The 19,378-nt window shown below is 38.7% G+C and overlaps 1 protein-coding gene across 8 annotated transcripts in view; it reads left to right on the top strand.

Annotated features, from left to right (window-relative positions):
* PHF21A (PHD finger protein 21A) overlaps positions 1–19,378 on the top strand; it is a 136,983-nt gene that overhangs the window by 86,839 nt on the left and 30,766 nt on the right. For 7 of the 8 annotated variants that reach the window (XM_054068692.1, XM_054068690.1, XM_054068691.1 and 4 more), the window contains 2 exons: positions 15,007–15,207; positions 18,879–19,133. In XM_054068692.1, coding sequence (XP_053924667.1) covers positions 15,007–15,207; positions 18,879–19,133 — 456 coding nt within the window. Of the gene's footprint in view, positions 1–12,243; positions 12,388–15,006; positions 15,208–18,878; positions 19,134–19,378 lie in introns of those variants that run through there. The other variant, XM_054068696.1, reaches the window with a different exon arrangement.

The raw sequence follows: 19,378 nt of genomic DNA, 5'->3' as shown, positions 1-19,378 counted from the left end.
GTAGACTGGAAGAAGGAGACAAGGAATGTGCAGGCAGAATGCTACAATCCTGCATTATTTGTCTAGCTCGTAATAAATACATTTGAAATGCAGAGCAGGAAAAGGCCACTGAATTGTTATTGCTATTTACATAATACTACTATGTGTTAAATATTTCAGAAGATTTTTGCAGACTAGGTTTTTGGCCTGCAGAGCGAACAAGCTCAGTGTGCAACCTGGCAGCAGGGAAACAACAGAGGAAAAACAATTAAGAATGTGAGTCTGTGGGATTACATTGAGCAGGGTTTACGGGTCAGTTTTTGCACTTGTGTATATGACGTACGGACTTCTTCTTCAATGAGATAGTTATTTCTAGTCTTTTGAAAAAAATCTCAAAGTATTCATGTCACCTTGGACATCCCTCTGGGCACAGGCCTGAAGTGGCAGTGAGAAAGGACTTTAAGATGGGCTTGTGTGACCAGAAGTCTGCCCTTTTTTTCCAAGTCAATCTTACAAAACATAATGCTTGCTTGCCAGTGAAAAAGGAGTAATTTTTGCTTCACTACTTTTTGTTTCACTTTTACTCTGTGAATGCCCTTTGCTTGTGCAGCCCTGTTTCTCTTACCCCTTTCCCAGTTCTTTGTGGGAGGAGCCTTTTTTTGTTTCTTCTGAGCTTTCTCGCAGTCGGTGACAGCTTGACTGCCTTCCTTTGCAAACTGACAAACATGTTTTGGATTAAGTGTGGTTTTGATATGAATGTATTTACATGATCCTCCAAACAATTACCATGAAAATTCTACTCTCCTCATAATGAATACTACCTGTACAGCATGAAGTCAAGTATTTCTGTTTGCACATCAAAACTTTTTACATTGTTTTCTCTTTATGTCTGCAACGCCTATCACATGTTTAGGATTGATTAATATTTTTTCAGCCTTTGGTCACCGTGGGTTTTTTTTTTTTAAAGTAAAGTTGAATCACTAGTTACTTAGATGCCCTTGCACGTTTCTACTGATACAAGTGTGTGGGTGTGTAGTATAGATCTTTTAAAAGTCTCTTTCCTCTATCCTAACTCCAGATGAAATTCAATAGAAGGCAGTTTTATTAAAACAAACAGATAAATATGCCTCATTTTCTTGAATATGTGCCCTATCATATTTTTTTAAAAACAGAAAGAAAACCTGAAGCCTTTTTTCCCTGAAGCACTCCTGCATTTCAGCATCAGTTATTCAGAGGCGATGTAAGGGAAAATTTTATCTCAGCTGCTTCTTTCCTCTAACGGGCCCCCTACCTCAGAGCCCAGAGAACCTACTCCCTACTCCCTAGAAGCTCTCCTTCTGCTTCTCATTTTGTGGAGGTTATCTGAGAAAGAGGGTTACGTGAGGACGTATTTTTATGGACTCTTTTTTTAAAATGGTATGCGCTATGTGTATGAAACTAATTAGACTCTGGTGCAAAGGCAGTGCAGCTTTAAGGTAGTTCTCTAGGTTAATAATAGAGCTCGAGATCCAGTCTGAGTGAAGTTACCAGACCCGAGGACACAAAGCAACATGACTCGCTCTAGCAACCTGTGTGTCAGTTGCTAGGTTTCTGTAATCTTTAAGCCTTTCTCAATAGCGCAACATGTGTTGCCTTTAAAAAAAAAAAAAAATCCATCAGTGTGAAACCATGGGGAGGAAAACTACTGTGTTGTGATTTACAGCTCTTAGAGACAGCTGTGATAGGTGTCTTTAGGGATGCTCTAGAGAGACCTACTGGTGCTGGTTTTAGAAGTCCGTGTATTCTGAACTAATGCATCCGAACATATTCACGGCTGAATTGTCACACAGAAATGCTGAGTGAAGGCCAATGAAATAGTACTTATGAGTTTCACCAAGACTGATATCTCTGATTGCAGGTTTAGCTGGTCAGACTGGTTTGTAACATGAAATGTGTTCATGTGGCAATATATTGCATGTTCTCTGCAATAAGTAGTAAGTCAAGTGTATGGTCTGGAAAAAAAGAACTTCCACTTCATTATGTGATGAAAATATACAGTAGTTTTTCTTTAATGTTTCTTTTCTTAAAAAAAAAAAATTCATTTGCCTTTTAAATCTAATATGTGCCTGCACAGGCAAAGAAGAAATCTTACTCTCCCCTAAAAATACACTTACTATGTGTTTAGTATTGCATAAAGAGGAATTACATGAGAGCTTGTTTTCTATTTCTTGCCTCTGTTTGACAGACAGCTCCTTGGAGCATTATAGAAATTCATCAAAGGCTTCTTTAGTCTGTCTTTAGAAGTTTTAATAGAATACTATTATCAAGAGTACTGCCGCCCCCCCAAAAAAAACCCCAAAATACAGGTTGTTTTAATCTGTTGTACTAAGACTCTTTTCCCACCACTTTAAGTGAGGTTCTTACATTTGTATTTGTGGTATCAACAGTCCTTCAGTCTTCAAGGATTGTTACAACAGTATAAAAAGAAAGGCTCAGCAATTCTTCACCAGACTATATATTTCTGTACGGGCTAGGCTAAAAGATCTGTTCACCCGCCTTGTGCCCCCACCCAAAGCCTTCAAGAGATCTTCTTTATTGACGTAATAAAAAAAAGGTAAGCACTTGTATTCCTTTTGACAGAACTTCTGTAAAAACAGTATGGTTCTAGTATGCACTCCAAAAAAGATGAGAGAGCAAGTTATAGAGGCGTTAAGTACAATTTACGTGTATGTGAATTCAAAATTCTTTTTTTAATGGATAAGATCTGTGTGACAAAACAATGTGGTTCTGCCTTCCTTCACAGTGCTGTCCTGACTTTTCTGACAAGTTTTAATCCCTGCTCAAACAAGATTTCATTGTGTTACAGCATTGAAGCACTACAGATAATTTTCTACAAAACAAGAAATATGAATGCTTTAGATAATTTTATTCAATGTCCTAATTGTGTTTGTTTAAAATGTATTAGGTTTCAGAGTGAACATCATCTTCAGTAAAATGAAAAACATTCACCCTGCATTTTAGTTGATGTTTCCCAACAACAGCGTTCACTGTTCATGCAAGAAATTATTGTTGCAGGGGTTCTTGTGTTTGCACTTTGAGCAGGCCTGTTTCAGAGGGAAGAACTAAACATCCCTGCACTATTCAGCTTTCCTGAGGCAACCTCAGCAGCCTGACAGTTTTGAAATCGCTTGTGTTTGGTCGCATCCATGTATTTGGAATTTATGTCATATATTATAGGCTTAGATGGCACAAGTTAAATTGCACTAAAGACTGAATTGGCATCTTTAGATTTAATTTAAGAAAATTTGGGAGAGGAGGTCCAAAATTACTTAGACATAGGAAGTGAGTCTTATGTAAAGGGTCTTTAATGGTCACTCTGAAAACCAAGTCGTTTCTGAGTACTTTAGGTGGGTTCAGTATCAGTGTTTACTTTTATGTTTTAAGAGAAGAACCACCTCTGTTTCCTTTGTTCTGGAGGGGATCTTTGACAACATCCACCAGAACTCTGAAATAAAATTCCTGTACCATTCTGAACAAAGATGGTGCTGGATTTTTGTGGCTTGTAGCACAAACAGATTTTGTTTCAGACACTTCAAAGTTACCAAGACTTAGAAAACAGCAGATTATTTAAAAATATTAGCTGAAGGTTGGGAAACTTAACGTAGAAGAGAAGTAAATTATATTTATTTATGGAGATGCATGTAGATGCAAGTATCAGAATACATTAGACAACAGGACAGGGATGGGAAAGGATAATGGAAGTAATAGCAACAAGAGTTATCACTGCGACCCACTTGTATATGCCAGTTCCCTATACAACTTTATGTTATGAAATAATTTGAAATAGTTAAAAATTCCAATAGGTAGCATGAAATGTTATTTGAAAGTGCAGATTTTGTAGCATTTCATTATTTTTTAAATCACTTGGATTCTGTTCCGGATTGTTTACATCCCTCCTTCCAAATTTGTTTCCCTTTTATCTGTGTAAGCATGTGCTGACACTGTTATTCAGTATACACAAATGCTAATCTACCTTCATGCACATGGAAAATAGCTTTCCTGGCACTGAGCTTAAAACTCCCATAGAATACATTATTAATCGAAGAAGTCTCTCTTTTTAGAAAAGCCTATCATTTATGTGGTCGCTGTTGAGAAGGTTGTAGATAATATAATGCTGTTTGTTAACAGTGGGGTCTTCAGAACATACAACAAACAACCACAGATACTCAAAGCATATTTAAGAAATATTTAAATTTCAAAAATAATTTTCCTTCTCTGTACTCTGGTTATATACACTAACATGATCTAATTATAATGTAACAATAACTTCTTTTCTGTTGCCCTGCATGCTTTAATGCTCTAAATGTATTTCTCTTGGCAGATCTCTGCAGTGAGGTGAAAGCATGGCAACTATTAAGTTCGCTATAGTGAATAATTCCCTAGATCTGCATTTGGCTTTCAAATGCTGGATTGTGTATCGATGAAGTTTGAGGAACAAAGTTGTGAGGGACGTGGGTAGGGTGAGGCTGGTGTGCATCTGTGTATAATTCAGCTGAATATGACTGCAACTCAGTAACAGCTACAGCCCAGCTTCTGCTAAGTCTGCGGTGCTAAAGCGCTGCTTTAGTTACACGTGCTGGTCTTGCAAACTCTGCTGAGCCTTATCAAACACAGCCAGTTGGTGCTGCTGGTATGAGAGCACAGGGAAGCTCTCATGTGGAAGGTTAATGGAGTGTAATTAGAAAGAAAAATGAACTGTTCAACCACTCTATCTCACTCTACCTGCACTGAGAGTGACAAGTGCTCTGATCTTTTATAAACCCTGGAGCAGAAGTTTAACAGTCTGAAATTATGACAGTATAACTGTCAAACAAGCAGGCACACTGTGAAGAAGTAGTATGAACTTCTGGATAGGAATGTTTACATTCCCTTATGTGATTTCTGTTAGTACTTTTTTTTATGCTGGATATTGTCCATATTGATATAATGGGTCTCAAATGCATTTATCTGTGAGATGTCCATCAAAACCAGAAAGATCTTTGTGTTCTATGCTTGGTTTCCTTGTGTCTGAGCTTCACATAACTGTTACTTTGCAGGATGAAGCAATGGCAGCATCCTAAAGCATTTTGATGCCAAGAAATTAAGCCTTCCCAAAAAAGAGTTCTGATGGGAGCAAGAACAGCTGGCTTTAGAAGCCAGGAACTAACTGATATTTGAGATTACATACATAATTTAAGATTATACACTAATGCTTGATCTTGTTAATTAAGTTAGGTACTATGCACGTCTATTGTGCTATCATGTTCATAAAATGTTTGTCTTCCATCTAGCATGCACATTTTTTATTTTCTTTTAAAGATAATGTTAAATGTTAGTCGAGAAACTGCATCTAGGAAGCAGAGGGTTACGTCCAAAAAGGGCAAGAAGATTAACCAGTTTGACTTCCTGCATGTTAGAGGCCATTATATTTTACCTCTGTACTCCAGTGTGATGTCCAGGGAGACAGTTTGGTTATCTGGGTATTACGCTTTTATCTTCCATATCTTTGTGTTCCAGAAACAGGTGGTGGATTGGGCTGCTGGTTATTCTGCAGGTCCTTACAATGTCAGCAGGTTGATCAGAAGAAACCTGCCCAGCCAATCCTAGCATGCAGTCCACATCCTGCATCACAGTGGAAGGGAAAAAACAATGTTCCAAGGAGCTTGGCCACGCAATTTTTTTTTCCCATTCCGAGTATAAAATCAGTAAGAATCTAAATATGTAAAGGAAGCATACAGTAAAAGGCAGCAAAGAAACAAGATAAGCTTGCTTTGCTTAGCTTCTTTCCTCTTAGCTGTGGCCAACATCTTGTGTTTCAGAAAAAGGTGGAAACATAACCTTGAGCATATTTGGTTGTTTGTGCCTCTGGACATGTTCTGAAAAGTAAGGCTGTCTTTTTGCGGAGTTTCAGTGCTGGAGAAGTGTGCCCAGAAGAGCTGTGGCACTTTCACTGTCCCTACTAAGGGACAAGAATAAGCAGAAATTTCCCAGGTCTCAGATCCCTCTCTCCCTCACCTGTACTATACAGTCTGCTCCAAAACGTAGATGAAACTTTTCTTGTGGGAAGCTGTGTAACCTTGTCCTAAATACTTCAAACCATGGTAGGCCGTTACCTGTCACATTAGACTGTTCCAGCATTTAACCATCTCTGCATCTTATTTCAAGGTTGACTGTCAACCTTCAACTTGCAGGCATAGAATCATCATCTTACATTTCTCAGAGAAACTCCTATCGTCAGATTTCTTTTCCATGTATAAGTATCTATCTTTAGTGAAAAGTCACCTCTCAATAAACTGGATGTGCTGAGCCCCAGTAAGCCTCACATTACATAGTGTTGTTTGTTGGGTCTTCAGTTATGTTTGTGGCTTTCCTTTGAACTATATCCAGTAGCTCTGCATCCTTGGTTAAAAAGATAGTTTTCCATTCTTTTGGCAAAATGCCTGTTCTTGAGTGGTTTTAAGAGGGATGGAAGTTCACCAAATCTTCAGTTGTTGAATAGTTTTAGCCTTGCTTTGTGAAGTGCTTTTTGTGCTGAGATAAATAAACACAGTGACCTATGCTATTTAAATTGAGAGTCTAAGGAAGAAACATTCCTTTTGTTTTTGGAGACACCATTGACCAATCCACAAACGTTAATACAATTGAAGACCAGCAGTTTGGGTCTTTTGCAGTGATTTAACTTGATGCCTTCTCTGTGAGGCCCGCATTTTTCATGGTTTTGGTTGTGCTTGGTTAACTAAAGAGAAAAGAACAGCAGGTATGTTTTGCTGGACAGGGTATCTGTATCTGATATACTGTTCAAGTGGATAAAAAGTTAAAATCTCTCATTTGGGTGAGGTGAAACTGAGTTTTTGCTTTGATAACTCATTCAGCCTATGAAGTGAAGGCCAACAGTGAATTGTGATATGATGTTGTTAGCAATGGATTTTAATTGAATTGGTGCTAAACGGTATTTGGTTGACAACACAAGGAAAAAGCCTGTCTGCTGCTGTTAGTTTGTGGTGTTTGTAAAGCAACTGTGGAAATGAGATATTAGACACTGTTAACAACATCAGTGTAATCAACAGGTGGTTGTACAATGTAGTTGGAGCACCCAGATCTTTCTGTTCACAAAAGATCAAGTTTGCGTTCTGTGGTAAAATAAAATTAGTCATCGTGCTTGATATTTATGATCATGCATGAAGTGCGTGAGCATGAACTGTGTGTGTTTCATGAGGAGGAGAGAAAGTGTGATTCAGTTGTGAGAATAGCTGTGGGATGCACAAGAATCCTACTGAAGCTGATTCATTTTTAGTCAAGGGGCCGTGTTACTGTGCAGTAGTGTGCTGTGAAATTACTTGATAGCTATCCTTTCCAATTGGGTTAGTCAAAAATATGAGGAGTTACCAGATTAGAAAGTAGATCATAGAAACATGCTTTACCTTGAAGTACAAAAGAATCCTTGTTTCATTTCTGCACAATCTAGGTGGCTTTTTTTTTCCCTAAGGAGATTTTTTTTTTCCCTTGAAACAGACAAATGGGGGTAGAGCAATACAGAGATGGGCAAGATACAGTTGAAACCAGCGCTTTTCCCATGGTGTTCAGCAGTTTAAATTTTTCATTTCTCCAGCCTTTTCCTGTGGAGGTGATCCTCGTATTCTTTTACCAGTTACTGTTTCCACTGGAAGTATTTCTGGGAAGCAGAAAAACCTAAACCAAAACAAACCTTGTCGAACTTTGACAAATTTTATAAAAATTAAGTTAATTCCTTTCATTCTATTCCTTCTTAATTACATTCAAAGTACTGCACTTAACTGTTTTGCCTGTTGTCATGCACTTCATTCTCTATTTATTAGTTGCTTTGTTGTTTAATTATTGTAGCTATTCTTGCAACTTTTTCCCTTAACAAAAGTATTGGGGTAAGAAGGTAGGTATTACATTTATTTGATATACAGGCTGCAGGAAAGCGTTGTATGTGTGCTGCTACTACTAGTTCTGTCTCAGTTCCTTACTTTGTGCAAGAGTAAAATTCCTGAAATGAGAAGACAGTGATGCATAAGACATTTCACAGTACAACATTACCTTCCGAAAATGTTGCGGTGCTGCAAACGGTAAAAGACATGGTACTGAAAATAAAGAAATCAAGAAGTCATATAAAGCGGAATGGCACAGCAGCTATTTTTACTCTTTTTAATTTATAATTCTAGTTATACTTTTGAATAAAATAAAAAAATTATAAGCGTTCTCCATTGCTAGGAATGAAGGAATGAACATTATTTTCAGAGCTTACATAATTCACTTCTGAAGGATTTCTAGCAACCTCAAGTAGTATTTCTTTATCATAAAGGAAAAATCCCACATTCTTTTTCAAAGTACATATGTTCATGTGTGAACTGTGTATTTGTTTCAGAATCACACCTCTAGTAATGGTTTTAAGTAGTATAAAATATAATCAAGTGTAATAAGTTTACTGTCATTTTTAATGACAAAGATACTTTTCACATCATGTCAATGCAGTATTCATCTGACAAAATGTCAAAGGAGATTTTTGCAGAACAAAAATTTATTTAAATTCTATTTTATATAACGTACTCTATGCTGTGTTCAGTAATTGTATTAAAGATAGTAAGGCAGCGAAACACACTCACGAATTTAGGGCATACCAAAATTATGTCCATCTCTAGTGCTCACAAGTATCGTAAGTGTATTGCTCAGTTTATCCCATAGGACCATCATGGCAGAGAGGGGGAGAAGCCTTCAGTTCTCCCAGCATGCTCTATAACCCCTTGTAGATATTCAGAAGTCGGCTGTGTATCTTTGTGCAGCTTTTAGCGCTGTTTTCTGTGGCCAAATGCAGTGCATACTCTTTGGGATAGTTACTGGAGTGCTGGCAATGCAGCCATTGGCTGGGTGTGGTTGAGGTATCTGCGTATTTAACAAAAGCTTAGAAAAAATAATTACATTTTTGAACTATAAAGTGAAATAGTGCACATTTCAATAATCATGCCCAGTAAAGCATTCAGGTATGAGGTGGTGGTAGTCTGCCAGCCCCACTACTATGGTCCCATTCAGCACACAAGCACCCCTGCCCTGAGAGGTCTTTTCTAACTGAAAGATATAGGTGCTAGTTTGGTCGCTTTTAAGAGGTAGGAGATTGTGTCACTCTTTTTCTTGGGATAAAATTCTTTCTAATTTAATTGGTTTAGATTTTTTTGTTGCTAAAAAGATCTGGGCATGAGCGAAGCACAGCCAGAAGTGCAAAATTCCATAAAAATGCACGATAACCACAGAAGTAGGTGAAGATATTTCTGTAGTCCTTTGATCATTCTTTCAGTTGAATTGAATTCCAGTTGTTTTGTACAACAGGTTGTTTTTCCTCACTGATTTAGATTCTGCGTCATCAATTTCTGTATTTGGATTTCACTATTTTAAATTTTAGATACTATCTTAAAGCAGTAGGTGAATGTACAGTTATTCTCCTTGCTTGTAATCTTTCTACTCCCAAATTCCAGTCACAAAATGCACTCTCTCTGCAGGTTCAAGATTAATCATGCCAGAGCTCCAAAATCTTTTAGCTTCTTTCTGCCACAGAAGTTTTGGCATCTTTCTGTTTTGTGAAAAAGCAGAGGTATTTCACTTGTCTTTGGGTAGCAGCAGGAGATGGGGTTGCCAAGGAAAGGGGAGGGAGGCTGGAAGTGAAGATGCTGAGCAGTGAAATTCCCTCCATCCTCCCCACTCCAAAGTTGGAACTTATTTAAAATCAACACTTTCACTTACCATTTTGTTCACAACAGTTGGCAACTTTTATATCCCAGAGAACATTTCTTGGTCATTGGAAGGAACAGGTAACAGAGGATCCGTAATAGCTGACTTCCTGGAATTGGTGGAGCAGGAAAGCGGGTCACTAGCAGGCAGTTGAGCAATTCAAACCACATCGGCTTTGGTTTTGTGATGTAAAAGGTATGCATTGCGAATATAACAAGGGATCTAACAATGGCGTTAAATTGGAGGGGGAAAGATTTAGACTAGACATTAGGAAGAAATTCTTCACTATGAGGGTGGTGAGGCACTGGAACAGGTTGCCCAGGGAAGTTGTGGATGCCCCATCCCTGGAGATGTTTAAGGCCAGGTTGGATGGGGCCTTGGGCAGCCTGATTTAGTGGGCGGTATCCCTGCCTGTGGCAGGGGCATTGGAACTGGATGATCTTTAAAGTCCCTTCCAACCCAAACCATTCCATGATTTTATGATCTAGTATTTAAAAAGTTACTGTACTTGGAGAACTACTTTGTGATTGATTATTAGCCAAGAATCATTTCCATTTTAATCAACGTCATACATTGGTGTTACTAAGCTTTAAGTTTGTTCCAAGGACTTTCCTTATCTTATAACAACATATTCATGATAGTTTTTTATATGAGTGCAGAGAAGACACCTTTTGGTGCAGATCTATGACCAACAAGATGTAGAAGCAGATTTTCCGCTTAATCAAACCAAAATAACCCTCTAATGCTGTGTTAGGATCTGGCCTGTGGCATGAATGAGGAAGTGGTATCGCTAAATGTCACAATATTGATTACAATTATTACTGTTAAGATAGGGTCATATTAGATGTCTTGGGCTCTGTGAGCAGCTCTTGATGAGATCAGTGATAAAGATGTCAAGACAGCAAGAGCTATGAGGTTCAGTAGTATGCTTACAGGGCATTATTCAGCAAATGGATTTTGAAGTAGTCTGATAGTAACCATGCAGAGGGCTAGCAGTTACTTTTTGGGTAGAAAAACCCCAACTGCCTTTGGGTAGAAGGCAGTTTGGAAGAAAGGATGTGATTTTTAAGTTCTGGATATAAAGAGAGGATTGGCATTCAGCTTTGAGCAAAATTCCGTAAACATGAAAGACAAATTGTTTTTGTACATTTGTAGTGTTCCAGGCAAAACTATTTTAGGAATATACAGACAGTCAGAGCTTTCTGCCATGCAGAAAACTATTATGTTGTGTTTATAGTGATGTGTTTATGATTGAGTTAATCTCAATTTAAAATTTTGAAGTTGTCAGTAAGAATATAATTAAATTAAATATTCTTAAATAAGAGTGGGAAGGAAAAATGGTGATGATTACATTTAAAGAATTAGGAATATCTCTTAAGAGTTCTGTGGTACTTTCAGATAACATCAGCCTCACTGGCTCTAAAACTCTAAGGCACATAGCTAGGACTTTATACCAGCCTTGGCAAATTTCAGTGGTACAGATTGTAATTTCTGCATCACAAACCGCCTTCAAAATTGATTAAGAACAGTCAGATAACTGAAGAACAATTTTAAAATACAGTTTTAACGAAGTGTTGAGCCTGTTGGTAGAGTTTCATTCCGTCCTCCTCTTTAATCTGCTACAAATTGAGGCTCTGCTAACATTGCTGCAGACAAACATGTGCCAGGACTTTTGTGTGGCTGCAGAGCAGCAGTTCCAGCAGCATGCGTGGAGGAGCCCTGCGGTGTCCCACCAGCAGTGTGGGTGGAGGCTGTGCAGAGGTGGGCGCAGTAGAGGGTAGCACTGAACATGAGTGTAGAACTGCTCTTACTTCCTGTGTAGTGCAAGAGAGAGTCTTGTCTGGTTTTGCTAATTAAGCTAAACAACTTTGGAAAATATGGTTCAGAGTCTCCCTCTTGATAACTTCTAACAAGTAGATAATCCAAACAGTCTTTCAGATAGTAAAATTATTTCTGTAGTTTCAGTGTGGTATTTTTGCTAACAGTTGGTAGAAGCAGCTTAATAAACTGTGTAAGCAATTGGCATGCACTGCAAACTTCAATTTTACTCTCTGAATCCTAAAAGCATTAGATGTTTCTTCCAATGTAATATCTGCATAATGGATATGGATGGCAGGATACATTGCTGCCAGGCAGCTCTCAGCAGCCTCTAACAGGCTAGTGTAGATTTCTAGAGCAATGGCATTTTCCCACTCACGTTATCCATCTTGTGCCAAATATGCTGAGCCTCAGTTTTGCACAAGGCACTAATAAAAGTTGTGCTTCAGTCCTGTTTTTCCCCAGCCCTGAATGCTGTGGTTCAGGCCTGGGGGTGGAGCAGGCAGCATGTGAATGGGATGTGACTCACCTCGCTCCTGCTCTCCTTCTTACTGGCTCTTGGCCTGCTATAGCAGTGTGGCAGAGGAGTCCTTCAGCCTCCTCTCTCTCTCTCTCCTCTCTCTCTCCTCTCTCTCTCTTTTTTATTTTATTTTTTTTTTAAATCCTTTCACCAATATTCCTCTGATTGTAAAGAACAAGATGGAAATGAATTCTTGGGCCATTGCTGCTAATTTCGTCCAGTTAGGGAATCAGTAGAAGAGCACCGTTATCACAGAATTTCATACAGGCAGCTGTGGAAGACAAAAACTCCCTTCCTGTTCATGCCGGGTACAGTAATTCTTTAGCCTCCTGTCCAGTGTATGTGCAGCGCATTTTTTGGCAGGTATTCCATAGGCATGTTGCCTTATTTCCTCTCCTGCTTTGCTCTCTTCTCCTCTTCTCCCCCTTGGGTTACTCTCTGGAAATGTTTTTTCAGCTCTTGTATCTGCTTGCTGACATGGCACTTTGGTTTGCATTTTAATGTGGTTGATCTTTTCAGAAAGCATTTTTTTAATGATTGTTCAGTTATTATGTATTTAAATGAACCGGCAGACACAGGCCATTTAAAGCTGTGTAAAACATCTGAATTAGAAAAATGCCTTCTACACTCCTATTATTTTCTCCTTGTGGAAGGGAACAAGCAATTTACAGCTTTTAGACTTTGACAACATTTAGCACTTCTCTGGATGCAGTGTAAAATAGTGCTTTCCCATTACAGTCCAGTACCAACTCCCTGCGATTTCAGGGAGGTTGGGCCTGTGTTTCTCTTGTTGTCAGAGCCGAGTGTGCATCCCCAGCCAGGGCTGTAGGTTTTGTAGAAGCCAGGCAGTCATGCTTCTGCACACTTCTGAGTTGCTGAGTTGTTTTGCAGAGATGTCAGTCATGTAAGCTCACATACTTTAACCTTATGAAACAGGGGTGAGGGGTTTTTGTCACTTATGTGTTTTATTTGGGTTTTTGAAGTTCCAGCTCTCAAATATGCCAGTTTGGAACCCTGTACCTTTTGTTACCTTCTTCTGGGCTAGAGTTACACATTCAGTGTGTGAGGCAAGATACTTGGAAACAAAAGTCTACGGTATGTCCACAAAGAATACATAGAGAACAGATATTTTGTCAGCTCAGAATTTTATAATCCTATGTGAAATAAATTTGAGGGGAAAATTGTTTTAGTTGGTTGTAAATAGCTGGATTTTTAAGGGCCTGTTTTGGCTTCATCTCCCTGTTTTGTACAGCGTCTTAATAGTAAGGCTTCAAAATGAAGATAAAAATATTTAATATTGTCAGAATATTTTTTTCTTCTCCTTTCCATATAAATGGAGCTGCTTAGGGCAGCTCACTGTCAGTGCCTGGCTTTGGTAGGGGTTTCCTGACCGTTTCTGTTTCTACTAGACTTTCTAAGTTGAGCCCCTGCTATGTCTGTTGACTTCGTTCTCTTCCAGGGCCAACCTTCTCATACAGCTGTTTTGGAGTATGCATATGCTCTTGATTAAGGCATCTTAAGCATGTATCTAAATCTTTTAAAAACCGTCCTAATTTCAGGGTGGTTGGAGTGTGGGGAAAAAAAAGTCTGTTTTCTATCATGCCTGCAAAAGGTAAAAAAAAGTCTTGTGGTATTTTCGCCTTTGTCCAAACTGAATTATGGTATGAACATAGAATAAAGAAGTGTGACCAGCAGGTCGAGGGAGGTGATTCTGCCCTTCTGTTCTTCTCTTGTGAGATCTCATCTGGAGTATTGTGTCCGGTTCTAGAATCCTCAACATAAGAAGGATATGGAGCGGTTGGAACGGGTCCAGAGACGGCTACAAAGATGATGAGAGGGCTGGAACACCTCCCATATGAGGACAGGCTGAGAGAGTTGAGGTTGTTCAGCCTGGAGAAGAGAAGGCTCTGAGGAGAACTTATAGCAACCTTCCAGTACCTGAAGAGGCTACAAGAAAGCTGGGGAGGGACTGTTCACAAAGGCTTGTAGTGGTCAGACTAGAGGCAATGGGTATAAACTGGAGAGGGGCAGATTTAGACTAGACATAAGGAGGAATTTCTTCATGAGGAGAGTGGTGAGGCACTGGAACAGGCTACCCAGGGAAGTTGTGGATGCCCCATACCTGGAGGTGTTTGAGGCCAAGTTGGATGGGGCCTTGGGCAGCCAGGTCTAGTGGGCAGTGTCCCTCCCTATGGCAGGGAAGTTGGAACTTGATGATCTTTAAGGTCCCTTCCAACCCAAATGATTCTATGATTCTGTGAACATAGATTGTGAGCACTTATTACCTCTGTGGCGCCGTGGTATCTTATCCTGCAGGCCACTTGGTCTGCTCTTAAATCTGTTGAGTTAGCGTCTAAAGATACACAATGGTTATCCCTTCCCATATAGGTAGCCGTGTTTCAGGTGACAAGAATATTGAACAGAATGACCACCCATCCATGCCCTTCCTATTCCCCACTTTGCATTCAAACTGGCTAAATCTCCACTCAGTTTCAAAGCCTGGTACAAAATAGCAGCCCTATTGCCTTGAAGTCCTCACCGAGGCTTTGACCTGCTGTCCTTATTCAGCACTGTTTAGGAATGGTGCATGGTGTTTGAAGGAATCAGAAACTTCGGAATCAGAGTGCTAGCGCATCTCAAGTGAATACAGGTTAATGAGATCTTGCATTGGTTCATGGATAGGCTGAATTTTGGTGAGTGGGTTTTTACAAAGACAGCAAGCTCACCTTGCTGGGTAGCCATGCTTCTCTGTGGCCGATTTTGATGCTGTGCCTTTTAGATAATATCAATTTTTAAAATTCCAAACTAATCCCTTCTGATGAGTTCTTAATTTACATTAAATAAATATAACTTTAGGTGTTATTACCTTAAATTGTGCAGCTAAATAACTGTGATCATTTCTGTTTATGTTTTTATTTATCTGGTAGAAAAGAGTGGTGGAACAGCTTCGAAAGAATTTGATAGTGAAGCAGGAACAGCCAGACAGTAAGTTTCAAATACAGCCATTGTCACAGTCAGAAAACAAACTACAGACACCACAGCCACAACCACTACAACAGCTACAGCAACATCACCATCAACAGCAGCAGCAGTCTACTGCACCCTCTCCAAACGTGATTGGATCACAGGTAAAAGTCTCTACAGTAATTCTTTTCCTTGCTAAATGTGATGTTCACTAAAAGACATATGGAAGAAAAGTGTAGAGAGAAAATGTCAGACTTTCACTTCTGCCTGTTAGTGTACCAATATGAATTTCTCCTTCAATGTAGATGCATGTATGGACCTTGTGGGGTTTTGTCACAATAATCTCCTGTCTGAGTCCAAAAAACTATGTGGTGTTTACAAGTCAAATCATAATCTCGGAGAAAAGAAGGGAGGCAGCGTCAGTGTCACCTTTCTTAAAAATAAATGAAAGTTCAGCAACCTATGTTTTCCATTGGTGACTGAATGGTTAGCTGTCCAGTAGGTCTCGAGAAACGGTAGATGCTTTACACACACTGTATGAGGTGTATGACTGAAATACTTTATTTTCACAAAACTAACAAAGTGCCCACTGCATCTGTGAACAAAATGTGAGAAAACCGTTACCTCTTCTTTCTGTTTGGTTCTTTTTAAACAGATGTAACTCATGTCAAATAATACTTACTTGAGTTTGCAAAGATTGATCTAAAAGTGTACAGTTTCAGTTGCAAAGTCTGAGTTTTGGAAAGTAGTGCCTTTATTGGGAAGATAGACTGGATTTCAGTGCAGTATAGTGTAAGAGACATAATCCCAGAACTCACCAGAGAAAGTGACCTGCTTCTACTGGGAGGGGAATTCCAACTTTCTCCTGCTGAAATATGAAGGATCCCAAAACTGCTCTAATAAAACAGCTAGAAAGTGCAGGGAAGTGTTTTGTAGAAAGAAGTATATGTGAGGTCTTTTTTGCTGTTGTTGCAATCTCAGCAGCTCATGTTCACATGGACAGGCAGATAAGAGAATTAATCTGTGAAGTTTACTTTATGCACATTGCAGTGACTCACAATGGCTTTGACCCACCAATTGTCATTCTTGTCTTCCCTTTTCCTGAAAGAAGATGAGAGAAACGATTAGGCTATTAGTTCTGTCATTAACTCTGGAAGTTGTTTCGGATGTGCTGTAGAAGAGTATTTATGAGGCTTAGATAATTGTATTTTTGAGAAAAGAACGTTGAAGAAGTGAAGTAAACTTAACTAAAAAAAAGGCATCTCTGAGCAACAACATCAATATCAAAGCTAAAAGAGAATAAAGAAGTCAATATTACTGTGTTCTAAAATATTTATAGGCAAACAATGGATCATCTGTGCTCTATCACTGATTTCTCTTTTTCAGACAGGAAACGTGATGGCAAAAAGCAGTTTCATGTGTTTCTCCATATTCCATACTTTTGTGTTCGTGCATTAACTTCCAGGTCATCTCTGGGGTTGTGAAAACTGAGGTCTTGTTCAAAGTTAAAGAGCCCTCTAGTGAAACAGTCAAAAAACTGCTACAGCCTTCTGACTGCCATTGGTACAGTTGTCCTTGGAAAGTAATTACAAACTGAAAGGCGGGTCATCCTCTCATTTGAATAAATAAGCTAGCTTTTGTCATTAACACTTTTCTTGTTTTATTTATGTTGGTATAATTCTGAAGTAGCTTCACTTACTCCTGTACATGTTTTGCATCTAAGGTTGTGCCTCTATCCTGTTGCCCGTCAATCTGTTTCAGCAACGAAAAGTGAAATATTATGTCTGTCTAGAAATTTTTTTGGTGCCTACTTTTGTAGATAATATATCTTCCAAGGCTGTGCCAGTAAAGGGAATGCTTTCGGTGATTATTTTCAGAGCAATTAAGTTTAGGAATCAAGGTATATATGCTGCCTTCGTATTGACGTTTTAATATACTTACTATAGTCAAGTAAGAAGGACTTTTTACGTTTTCATAAAGCACAAGGCTTGTGAAAAGGTCATATTATTGCAGTGTTATTCTATAAAGTAATGCAGACTTACTATGAATGCGACTTCGGTATGAATTCATGCATTGAAAATTTTTTAGGATAACCAAGATAATTAATGCCTGGCAAAGTAACAGGTATATTCAAGCTCTGTGATTTGCTGACTGAAACTACTCTTAGTACTTACAGACTTGGTAGAACCCTTGAAAAGGTCACAGTCTTGTATTATATGATTGATTTCACTTTTCTTTAAAATGTTTGTGGATTACTGTAATGCTTGTGAAAAGGATACCATGTTATGTCTTATTGGAAAAGCTTGAATAACATTACTGCATTAGGAAAACGGAGCTTCTTGCTTCAGAGAAGGTGCTGCAGAGGTCTATAAGAAACTATTGAATCTCAGATGAAATGTTAAGGGAATTGTTCGTGTTGCAACAAGGAAAAGTTAATTGGTTCTGGATTTTGTATAAATGTATAAAATTGAAGCCTGAATTATCCTTTGATTTGGCATTTTACAGTGAATTTTTTTCGCACTCATGCGTAATTAACACTTAGGCGATATAGTTTATGCATTATGAAATTAGAGGTGTGAAGGTAAACTGTATTTTTGTTTAGTGAAATAAAATTGGTGAAGAATCGAACTGGAAATATATTATTTTATTAGAAAGAAGAGAAGGATCTTATGTAATTAAAATCAAGTAGTCTAAATCAGGCATGTTCAGAACATGAAATAGATTGCTTGATCTGGTTCTCCATTTCTTCCGATTGTAGAGCCTAGCACTGATATCTGGACGAAACGGTGGTTATTTAATACTAAGAGCATTTGATCATGCTGTTTTGAAGATGCAGTACTATTAGTGCAATGGATTTTTTTACACCAAAGGGAAAGAAATGAGCTCACTTGCTATTCTGATGAGTCTCACTTGTCATGAGTTTTCTGTGAGCATTTGTGTTTTGGTTTTTATACGGAGACTCTCTTGGCTTGTTGCTTGTTGAATGAGATTTGTAATTGTGCAGTTTACTTAATATCTTAGAAGACAGTACATTTTGAAACAAAACTACGAAATTATAGTTGTGTTAATTTTGGAATTTGTGGGGATAGCCTATTCAGGCATTTCAGATAAATGTGAGCATTAAGTCATTCAAAATCACTCTCTTTAAAACCAGCAAAGAGCAATCGTGGCATCACATGCATGTTCCAAAACCAACCTTAAATTTAGTTGCCTTTAGCTGGACAGACTAAGAGCCAGCTCTTACAACTTCAGGGTAGCTCCTCTGATACTCTCAGGAAGATTAGTTAAGAGCTAAATAACTGTATGTGTGGCTAAAACTGAGATTTGGGATATGAAAAATACATTTTTGTTCTGCAAGAAACCAAGTTATGAATGTTTTCTCCCTCTGCGTCTGATTGAGAGGATCTCTGTAACTGGAGTTCCCATTTGAAAATCTGAGTTTCAATTGGTGAGAAGCTAGTTCGCTGATGTGTTTCATAACCTCCACCTTATAGGTTTGCCACTAGCTGTACATGTTTGAAAGTAATTTGAAGCTGAAAGATCCAAATATGCATATGGCACTACTAACACTTGATTGTCATTTTCTAGATATTTTTTTTAATCTATCTGTAATGCTGTAGATGATTAAAATAGATCCAACAGGTGCCTCATGAGAGTTCTTTCTAGCTATCCAGTTTTCAGGGACTAGGATGATGTGCTTGTCTGAACAGTAGGTAGATAGACTCACTGCTGCCTTTTCTTTCTTCTGCTGCCTATTGTTTCTGACTATCCAACCCACGTCCTGTCTGATATGAAGTGTCTCTGTCTCTTACAGTGTATTTTCTCTTTCCCTTAGAAAACTGTAACTACGGCTTCTATGATCACCACTAAGACACTACCTCTCGTCTTGAAAGCAGCAACTGCGACCATGCCTGCCTCTGTTGTGGGTCAGAGACCTACCATTGCCATGGTTACTGCTATCAACAACAATCAGAAAGCAGTCCTCAGCACTGATGCGCAGAATGCGCCAGTCAACCTCCAGACAACAAATAAGGTCACTGGGCCAGGAGCTGAGGCAGTCCAAATAGTGGCAAAAAACACAGTAACTTTGGTAAGCATTTCATGTGTTTGCCCTGCAGATATGTGTGGGTTTGCCTTACAAGAAGGCTATTGGAAAAAAAATAAACACTCAGGTTTTTGCACAGAAAGGAGAAAAGCGGGGACATGTCGTGAGTCTTCAGTAGTTGACATTGTTAAAATGATAATCTAAGAGAAAAGCCTTTGCTGTCTACATGGGTTGTTATTACTGTTTTACTTTATAGAATTAAATCAGTGCTGTCATCACCTCTGAGTAAA

The sequence above is a fragment of the Cuculus canorus genome, chromosome 5 (genome assembly GCF_017976375.1).
Source record: "Cuculus canorus isolate bCucCan1 chromosome 5, bCucCan1.pri, whole genome shotgun sequence".
NCBI classification, from domain to species: Eukaryota; Metazoa; Chordata; class Aves; order Cuculiformes; family Cuculidae; genus Cuculus; species Cuculus canorus.
This window is presented reverse-complemented; position numbering and strand designations above follow the sequence as displayed.